Source organism: Lucilia sericata, unplaced genomic scaffold (genome assembly GCF_015586225.1).
Source record: "Lucilia sericata isolate MDLA Ls3-8-SP2 unplaced genomic scaffold, ASM1558622v1 Contig000311F_arrow, whole genome shotgun sequence".
NCBI classification, from domain to species: domain Eukaryota; kingdom Metazoa; phylum Arthropoda; class Insecta; order Diptera; family Calliphoridae; genus Lucilia; species Lucilia sericata.
This window is the reverse complement of record NW_023994335.1, coordinates 357,501-367,179: the sequence shown is the minus strand read 5'-3', so window position 1 is coordinate 367,179 and position 9,679 is coordinate 357,501. Positions and strand designations below refer to the sequence as shown.

The 9,679-nt window shown below is 31.2% G+C and overlaps 4 protein-coding genes across 4 annotated transcripts in view; 2 read left to right on the top strand and 2 right to left on the bottom strand.

Annotated features, from left to right (window-relative positions):
* Positions 1 to 2,029: 2,029 nt before the first annotated feature.
* Positions 2,030 to 3,539, bottom strand: LOC119603558 (craniofacial development protein 1). The gene is made up of 2 exons (XM_037955603.1): positions 2,517 to 3,539; positions 2,030 to 2,451 (listed from the first exon to the last, which is right to left on the bottom strand). Exons 1-2 carry the CDS (start codon positions 3,413 to 3,415, stop codon positions 2,358 to 2,360), a joined length of 993 nt encoding a protein of 330 aa, XP_037811531.1. The 5' UTR covers positions 3,416 to 3,539; the 3' UTR covers positions 2,030 to 2,357.
* Positions 3,540 to 4,448: 909 nt separating this feature from the next.
* Positions 4,449 to 8,476, bottom strand: LOC119603557 (huntingtin-interacting protein 1). The gene has a single exon (XM_037955602.1). The coding sequence runs from the start codon at positions 8,209 to 8,211 to the stop codon at positions 4,915 to 4,917; it is 3,297 nt and encodes a 1,098-aa protein (XP_037811530.1). The 5' UTR covers positions 8,212 to 8,476; the 3' UTR covers positions 4,449 to 4,914.
* A 423-nt stretch (positions 8,477 to 8,899) lies between these two features.
* Positions 8,900 to 9,539, top strand: LOC119603556 (nuclear receptor 2C2-associated protein). The gene is made up of 3 exons (XM_037955601.1): positions 8,900 to 9,023; positions 9,086 to 9,176; positions 9,243 to 9,539. The coding sequence occupies exons 1-3, from the start codon at positions 8,989 to 8,991 to the stop codon at positions 9,522 to 9,524; spliced, it is 408 nt and encodes a 135-aa protein (XP_037811529.1). The 5' UTR covers positions 8,900 to 8,988; the 3' UTR covers positions 9,525 to 9,539.
* A 96-nt stretch (positions 9,540 to 9,635) lies between these two features.
* Positions 9,636 to 9,679, top strand: part of LOC119603555 (60S ribosomal protein L38) — an 829-nt gene continuing 785 nt past the window's right edge. The window contains exon 1 of the mRNA XM_037955600.1: positions 9,636 to 9,679. This exon is cut by the window's right edge and continues 120 nt beyond it. The gene's annotated coding sequence lies outside the window, so the exon portion shown is untranslated.

Genomic DNA, 9,679 nt, shown 5'->3' with positions numbered 1-9,679 from the left:
CAGTCTATAGGTATGACTATAGTACAGTTCACAGGAAAGACTATAGTCAAATCAATAGTCAATCTAGACTAAATATGGTCCACATTGTAGACCGACTAAAGACTAGCCTATAGTAAAAACTACAGACCAGCCTATAGTAAAGAATATTGATCAGTCTAAAGTCAAGACTATTGATCTGTCTGTATTCATTGCTACAGATCAGTCTATCAACAAGACCATAAATCAGCCTATGGTCTAGACTATAGTCAACCTTATATACCAAGACCATATTTTTTAACTTAAGACTACAGATCTAAAGCAATAACTGCGGATCAGTCTATATACTATAAATCAAGAATATAGTCTATATTCAAGACTGTAGACCAAGAATATATATAAGGCTATAAGCCAAGTCAAGACTTTAGGCCAGTGTATAGTCAAATAAATAGATGACTCTATTATAAGGCCATAGACCGATCTATAGTCTTGACTAGTATGAGTCTGTAGATCAGTCTTTAGTTGAGACTATAGATCAAGTCTACAGCTCAAGACTATAGAAAAGTCTATAGTCTATCTATATATCTATCTATCTATCTATATATCTATCTATCTATCTATCTATCTATCTATCTATCTATCTATCTATCTATCTATCTATCTATCTATCTATCTATCTATCTATCTATATCTATCTATCTATCTATCTATCTATCTATCTATCTCTCTATCCATCTATCTATCTATCTATCTATCTATCTATCTATCTATCTATCTATCTATCTATCTATCTATCTATCTCTATCTATCTATCTATCTATCTATCTATCTATCTCTATCTATCTATCTATCTATCTATCTATCTTCTATCTATCTATCTATCTATCTATCTATCTATCTATCTATCTATCTATCTATCTATCTATCTATCTATCTATCTATCTATCTATCTATCTTATCTATATATCTATCTATCTATCCATCTATCTATCTATCTATCTATCTATCTATCTATCTATCTATCTATCTATCTATCTATCTATCTATCTATCTATCTATCTATCTATCTATCTATCTATCTATCTATCTATCTATCTATCTATCTATCTATCTATCTATCTATCTATCTATCTATCTATCTCTACTCTATCTATCTATCTATCTATCTATCTATCTATCTATCTATCTATCTATCTATCTATCTATCTATCTATCTATCTATCTATCTATCTATCTATCTATCTATCTATCTATCTATCTATCTATCTATCTATCTATCTATCTATCTATCTATCTATCTATCTATCTATCTATCTATCTATCTATCTATCTATCTATCTATCTATCTATCTATCTATCTATCTATCTATCTATCTATCTATCTATCTATCTATCTATCTATCTATCTATCTATCTATCTATCTATCTATCTATCTATCTATCTATCTATCTATCTATCTATCTATCTATCTATCTATCTATCTATCTATCTATCTATCTATCTATCATCTATCTATCTATCTATCTATCTATCTATCTATCTATCTATCTATCTATCTATCTATCTATCTATCTATCTATCTATCTATCTATCTATCTATCTATCTATCTATCTATCTATCTTCTATCTATCTATCTATCTATCTATCTATCTATCTATCTATCTATCTATCTATCTATCTATCTATCTATCTATCTATCTATCTATCTATCTATCTATCTATCTATCTATCTATCTATCTATCTATATCTATCTATCTATCTATCTATCTATCTATCTATCTATCTATCTATCTATCTATCTATCTATCTATCTATCTATCTATCTATCTATCTATCTATCTATCTATCTATATCTATCTATCTATCTATCTATCTACATATCTACCTATTTTATTTACAATGAATAACGCCTCACATTTGCATTGTTCTCTTATATACTTTCTTTATTGACAACATTTATATTTTTAGCATCAATAATACAGACACAATATCCAAATACATACATAATGAACATACATCCTGATTATTTAAAAATAAAAAATTCACAATATAAATAATAATTATATTTTATTTTGCGTACAGTACTTTGCTCTTACAAGTCTAGTAAGATCATATAGGATTTTTTGCATAATAGAGAGAAATTTCCAATAATCTAAATGTACCTTAAAAAATGTTCGCTAAAAGATTTTTATTTCCGGCTGATAAAATATTAAACTTAAAAAGAAAATGGAATATATTTCAAATGATATACAATATAAACAAGTACATATTTGTAAGATTGTATTATTAAATGATTGTAAATAGTTGGTAATTTAGAGTCTAATAGTATAAGTAATTTCAAATAGTAATATAAACTTAAAATATAATTCTGGACAAAATTAATGAGGACGTCTGGTACTTTGTCGTAAATTCTTTTCAATTTCAAATTGTCGTATATCGGTGCGTTGTAAAAAGTCCTGACGTTCCAAATAGCTGAAAAAGAAATGGATATTTTTAGATATTTAGTTTTAAACCTTAAGAGTGTAGTCTTAACTTACCCATCCTTGCCTTTGTTAAATGTTTGCAATTGTTCATCTATTCCCTCTGTTTGCTTAAAACTCTTCCAATCCATTTGGGATTTTTCGAGAACAGACAATTTCTTCTTTTTCCCTAGTTGATTTAGTATTGAACCCAGTCCACCACCTGCAGAACCTGTTGCGGCCGTGGGTATAGTTCTTTTAAGACCCGCACCTGGCATAATACGACTAAAGGGTTGCTTTTTAGCTGGTGGTATTGTGGCAGCTTTATTTTCCTTAATACTAGAAGCATCTACTTCCCGTTGTATACGTACTTCTTCACCAGCAAAATCTACCACTTCAGTAACTACTATTTTAGTTTCTTCCACTTTTGGTGATGGCGATAAACTGCTAGTTGTTTGGTTATCAGTGGAAATATTGTTCTTTTTACTCGTTTCTTGGTCCTTACTACTAGAGGAACTTGGTTTATCTTCTTGGGCTTTGGAAGGATTAGCTTTTGCGGATGTCGCAGTAGGATTAACATCTTTCAGAAAATCTGCCCACAGAGCATTTGTACGTGATTTATCTTCTTCATCTGATACTAATTCATCTTTTTCCAGAGTACTTCCTTTGCCATTTGTATCAGCATCATTTGTCTGTCTTGTTGCTCTCCTTGAAGTAGTATGTATGGCTTCATCTTCATCATCTTCTGACTCGTCTTCTTGCTCCACTTTAGATTTTTTCTTTTTAGTTAATTTTTTGATTTGCCTTTTTCTTTTTTCCGGTTTATCCTTGTGTTGTGTTCCATTAGCTAACTCTTCATTGGACTCACAATCTTCTTCCTCGTCTTCGCTGACTGGCGATTCGCCGGCTGCATTGTCTGGTCGGAAATCTTCATCACTTTCATCTGTATCGGAGGCATAATCTTGTTCTTTGTTCATTTTATTTATTTCTTTTAAATACTAGAGGAAGGGAATCAATAAAAAGCGTTTAAAAAAATGTATGTCTTTTCTCAAGTTGTTTGCACGCGAAAAATCTATTTTTTTGTACTCTCGTCCAGAGCCCTGCGCCGTTAAATATTGACGGCGGTAGCGGCTGACAATAAAATGTCGGCGGCGGCCTAAAATCGTTTGTAAACCGGCTACGTTTAGTTTTTAAATTTTCAAAGATTTTAAATAAAAACGGAAATCGAGAGATCAGAAAGTAGGATTTTGGAAGCAAATATATTGTTTATAAGTTATAAATTAAATTATTAATTAATTATATTATTATTTCAATAAATAAGTTACAAATTATAACAACAAAACAAATCAAGCACAAAAGTTGTGCGAGAAATTATGCAGAGATGGATAAAAAATTCTTAAAAATTAAAAACAAATCCTTTCTCCAACTTTTACGAAGATCGGCCTATATTTGACCCTATCCCCCATATAAAACCTATTGCAGAAAATCAGTTTCTAAAAAATGTTGCATTAAGAAAATGATCAATAACGTAAAAACAAACATATTTTTTTATTTATTCAGTAATAAAAAAGCCAATTTGGACTAAATAATATTATATAGTCCTGTCTGTTCTGTAAACCGAATCCGAGTAAATTTTCTCGTTTAAAAACGACTTCGCATAATTTTTAAAACCGAGTACACAAATCTAGTCGAAAGTAAGCTAGAATTAAACGAAAACTGAACTAGAACTGAATAAGATACATACATATGTATAAACTAAAACTAAACTAGAACTGAAGTAGATCTGAACTAGTACTGAACTGGAACTAAAGTAGAACTAATCTTAATCTGACTACATCTGAATTCATCATATTCGCGGAAAAGTGAAACTATTACAACTAGTTTTAATAGTCTTCATTTCAAATTCTCACTGCCTTTAGAAATAAGGAGTCATACTTTTACCAAAAATTATTAGAACAAATTAATTTAATAACACACAACCTTTAGTTATTTATTTGTTTATTTATTTATTAACCAACAATCAGTTTATTAGTTTAAAAAATGTATATAATGTATAAAAAATGAAATAACTGGAATTTGTTTTTACAAAACATGAAAAAATATACATAAATATATAAAAAAACAAAAACAATTATATGGAAATATTAAAAAAAAAAAATGTTAAAAAATATATATGTTGTTTATATGTACTTTTTTAAAATGTTAATAACATTTGGCAAATTCGCCAGAATTAAATGTTTAACGAATATTACAAAATAACAAGACACAAAATTAGTTATATTATTTGTTACAAAATTATTACTGTTATGCAGCATAGGTATGTATGAATTGGTGTATAAGTTAATAAAGTAGTTATTATCAATTAAAATCTAACGTTTAATATATATACAAACTATTTGGTTAAACCAAAAAATAACTACTTGTTTAAATATTTAAATATATATAAAAAAATATAATAAAAACATTTTTTTAAATTTTAATCATCTTCGGAGCTTTGGTAAAATTTCTTGCGGAATGACATAAGATTTTGGCGTTCATTGTCGAGTGCTTGCTCTAGTTGTAAAACTTTAATATGCATTTCCATTTCCATGGCTTTCTTTTGGGAAGTTGTAAGTTTTGTCATGTCGATTTCGTTTTTATATTCTAACTTATTGCAACCATCTTTGACGGTGGCCACAACGGAGCCAGTGGCTAGTGAGACATCACGTGAAGCTTTTGTTAGATCCAAAAGTTTTTGGCTATCTTTACTGGCTTTTACCTTGCTGGCTATAACCAGCTGGGCAGTACTGGCTGCAATTTCCTGGGCAGCTACAATGATTTCAAAACATTCATTAGATTCGAGAACAATGGCTTTATTAGCGGCATCCACCAAATAATTGGCTCCCTTGGCCACACTTTTAGAGGCGGAAATAAGACCCTCAGTCCATTGGCTATTACGTTTGTAGAATTCCTTTTCGGTGGACTTGCCTTTACCACGTACAACTATTTCATTTTGCAGATCACGTGACCTTTTTATAAGGTGTATAATACACTGCATTAGATTGGTGCAAGATTCAAGAATTTTCTCATTAACTTCCAATTTAATGCCTTCATTTTTGGATTTCGAGTTTTGTTGGATTTCTAGCATTTTCTGAGCAGCTTCTTCTATCATTTTATCCATGTCCCTTAACTCTTGTTGCAACAAATCGCCAATATTTAGATTTTCCGTAAAAGTATTACGCATCATTAATAATAATTTCTTTAGTTCAGTTAATTTGCCAACAATTTCCTGTTGTTGTTGTTGGGTTTCTAATACTTGGGCATCTTTTTTATCCATTAACATTTGGAAGAGAGTAATAAAACAATCACGTGTTTCATTTGCAAGGGAACGTATATTTTGTGAATTTTCCATATCGGTAGTATTTTCTGCCACCAGGATAATGTACTCATGCAGAGTTCTTAAAGTGGACAGCAATTCTAAACTGGATTTAACAAAGTCTCCAGTTAAATGGGTCTTATTTTCACAACTTAATTTATAAGCCTGTACAATATTTTGTAAGTGTTCCTTAATGGAATCAATACTTAGTTCAGCCTGTTGCAACACTACCTCGGCTTCGAATACTTTATATGTAAAGTCTGTCTGTAGCGAAAGTTTAAGGGTTTCTATAAGGGATCTCATTAAGTTGTCTGTGGCTGCTTGGGCTTCAATTTGTGATTTTTTCAATTCTACAACTTGTTCTTGTTCAGCTTTCAATTTAAGTTCCAAGTTTTGTTTTTCTGTATTAATACTGTTTAGTTGTAATTCTAGTTCTTTTATAGAAGTTTCATTATGCGTTTGTTTTGTTAATAGATCTTCTATTTGCTGTTGTTTAGTTTGTTTCTCTTTTGCAGCATTTTCTTTAAAAAGTTCACTTGCGGTCTGATGTGTTTGTAGTTGTTCTTCAAATTGTTTTATTAATGCTGCATGTTCCACTTGAGCCTTTTCCATTTGTTCCTTATGTTGCTGGAGTTCGGTATTCAGTTGTTCGATGTTTAGATCCTTGCTGTTTATAAGATTTTCATATTCTTGACTTTTGGCTTTTAGAGACGTATCAATTTCATCGGTTTTTGATACCTGATGTTCCAGTTTCCCCTTAAGTCCTTGTATCTCAAGTTTTAATTGTTCATTATCTTGTTTTTCATTAGCCAAATGTTGGTTATCTTCTTGTAGTTTTGCCTGCTGCTGCTCAAACTGTTGTTGTAACTGCTTATAATCGGTTTGACAGCTTTCCAGCTGTTGCTGTATTTCCTGCACTTCCTGTTTAAGTTTTTCCATACAATCCTCCTTGCTGGCCAATAATTCCTCATATTCTAAGGATTTTGTTTTAAGGCTTGTATTAAGTTCCTCAGTTTTTTCATAGTTCAATAATTTCTCATTTAAATTTTGCAATTCCTCTTTTAGTTTTTCGATTTCTTTTTTCTCTGTGCTTAAATGTTTAGAATCTTCATTGCGCAGGCGCAGCAAACCAATATGTTCCTCACGCAACTTTGTATACATGGTTTTGATTTTATCAAATTTTTCATCAACTTGTTTGACTTTCTCCTCACTCAGCTTGACTTCTTCTTGTAGTTCGGACATTTTGCTTAATTTCTGTTCCATGTTTTCCGATATTTCGCTCAATTTTTGCTCTAAATTATCCTTGGAGTGTAAAGTACTTTGCAACATTTCCTTGGTGGTGTTTAGTTCACGTTGTAAAGCTTCATTTTTAAATTGATAGTTATTTATTTGTTGGGCCAAATTGGAGTAATGCTCCAGGGCCATTTGTTTTTCGGTTAACTCTTCGGTTAGCTGTCGGATTATAAGTTCTTTCTCATCTAAAGCATTTTCTGTTTGGGCATTATTGTCCCCTGCATGGGCTAAATCCACTAAACTTTCTATAGTGGGCTCTGGTTCGGGTTCTGGCTCCTGTTGTAAAACCATTACCGGTGCTCTATAGTTGCCCAAATCAAGTTCTGAGGAGAAATTAGGCGCATTCTCCGGCAAATGTGGCAGTTGTATAACATCCGAGAAATATTGTAAAGGACGAACACTTTCATAAAAGGCCTTTAGTTTCTTGAAAATATCATTAAAGCGATTACGATGACCCATTAGGACATCATGAGGCAAACCATCATGCAGACGAAACATTATACGAACACATATATCATACAAAGGATTTGAATCCTGTATGAGAGTTATCAAAGGAGCCAGACGGCACTGACCCTGAGGAGTCATCGATGACAAGCGATAGGTGTTAATGGCTAAGAAAATTTGTGCCTGCACTTGCAATATATGCTCCAGATAATCAAAAACTTCCACACACAACTCAAAATACAGATTTAAATCGTCGCCTACGGCACGAGAAAATTCACCAAAATCCAATGCCAGCGAACCCGGAATATTGGCATTTTTCTGATGAAATTCTAGTTTATTAACCAACAATCTCGTGTACACCTCAATGCACTTACCCACACCATCCTGCAAGTGACCCCACAACTTGCCCACCTCCAAGATCAAAGTCTTATGGGTCTGTGATTGTTTAACGGCACTTTCATGTCCTTCGCGCAATACCTTATGTAGTAAATTACAAAATTTCCAAGCCGTAAATCTATGTTCCATGATCGGTTGGCGTGTGATCACCGCCCAAAAGGGCTTGGCACTTTTGGAACGATGTGTCGCTATGATTACAGAGCGGGCATGTTTTACTTTTAGTGGAGCTTCTGAGGGACTTAAAGCTTTGGTAATACTTATATGCAATTGGTATTCCTTGTCCATTTTGGCTTCGTTTTCTCTATTTCCTCTTTATTACAAACGTCAATCACTTTTAATTGTTTGTGTCCACAACTATAATTATTATACTAACAAAAACAGCTTATTTATCGATCCCAACACAACAATGAAGAAAAATATTTATGTACTTATTAAATTGTTAGCATTTTCCACCTTTTTTTATCTTATCGAAATAATTTGTGTTTAAAATACAAATACAAAAAAATATTAGTAATAATATTGATGACGGAGATGCCAATTGGTTTCGAATGCAAAATAAAAAAACAACAAAGTTTGCAGTAAAAAATTAAAAAATCGATCCACTATTATTAATCCATGATTTGTAAAATAAATAACAAACCAAGCTTGAATAAACAATTTCTTCATTTCTTCTTCATAAAACAATATTATTGTAATGTGTTAACCAAGGTTGGCAACCGTTATAAGTATGTATTAAATATTAACTTTCGTATTTTTTATACAAAATTATATAAAATTATGTTAATCGGTCAATATTTCAAAACATACCTATATTAATAAATGAGTTTTAAACAATTTCTTTTAAAATAGTTCAAGAAAATTAATGATTTCAATATAATTTGTAAATATTTGCAAATCTATTTGTTTTTAATTTCCTTATCAAAGATATAAACTATCTGGCACCCCCATCAATTAAGAGTGGCAGCTCTTTTCTCGAAAAAGTCTCCAACTGTCATTATGGCAACATGGAGAAATTATTAATAACACAGCTGTAAAACATAAACAAATATCAGAATCATCATAATGGATTTATTAAACAATGAAAAATTTAAATGCAGGTATTTATTAATTAAATTCCAATAATAAGATGAAAAAATGCAATAATTTCTTAACATTTCAGTGTTAGTTCGGTGCTAAACAAAGATACCAAACAACATGGTAAGCAATTTTTGTACGACCAACAAGATGATACTGCCTGGAGTTCCAATGAGGTATTATAAAGAAGAAACAAAATATACAACTTGACTATTATAAACATATTCGCTTTCGCATTACAGGGTATACCTCAATGGATAGCTATAGAATTTGAAGAACCTCAGACGGTGAAATCATTTAGTTTTCAATTTCAAGGTGGTTTTGCTGCCAAAGAAGCTAAAATTCAAATTCATAAACCGGATAGCTCAGTACATGAAGAACCTTTTTATGCCGAGGATATTAATGCTGTGCAAAATTTTACCCTAGCAGCTGAGCAAACAAATGTGAAAAGAGTCAAGTTTATAATAGAAAGTAGTACCGATTTCTTTGGCCGTATTATTGTTTATAATTTAAAGATTTTTTAAATAAAGTTTTGGATATTTTTATAAAAATCTCACCAAAAACTACTCATTACCAGAGGGCGCTGGTGTTTTTATGTATATTTCTCCACTCTTTTATAAGATTTTGACATGTATAGAGTTGTATTTATATTGACAGCCGGATGTTGCAATAGCGGCCA

Bases quoted from the DNA above. Each gene is read 5' to 3' on its own strand.
- LOC119603558 (XM_037955603.1), bottom strand. From the start codon at position 3,415: ATGAACAAAGAACAAGATTATGCCTCCGATACAGATGAAAGTGATGAA. The intron at 2,452-2,516 runs GTAAGTTAAGAC...TTTCTTTTTCAG, and splicing joins TTTAACAAAGGCAAGGATGG to CTATTTGGAACGTCAGGACT.
- LOC119603557 (XM_037955602.1), bottom strand. From the start codon at position 8,211: ATGGACAAGGAATACCAATTGCATATAAGTATTACCAAAGCTTTAAGT.
- LOC119603556 (XM_037955601.1), top strand. From the start codon at position 8,989: ATGGATTTATTAAACAATGAAAAATTTAAATGCAG. The intron at 9,024-9,085 runs GTATTTATTAAT...TTAACATTTCAG, and splicing joins AATGAAAAATTTAAATGCAG to TGTTAGTTCGGTGCTAAACA. The intron at 9,177-9,242 runs GTATTATAAAGA...TTCGCATTACAG, and splicing joins CTGCCTGGAGTTCCAATGAG to GGTATACCTCAATGGATAGC.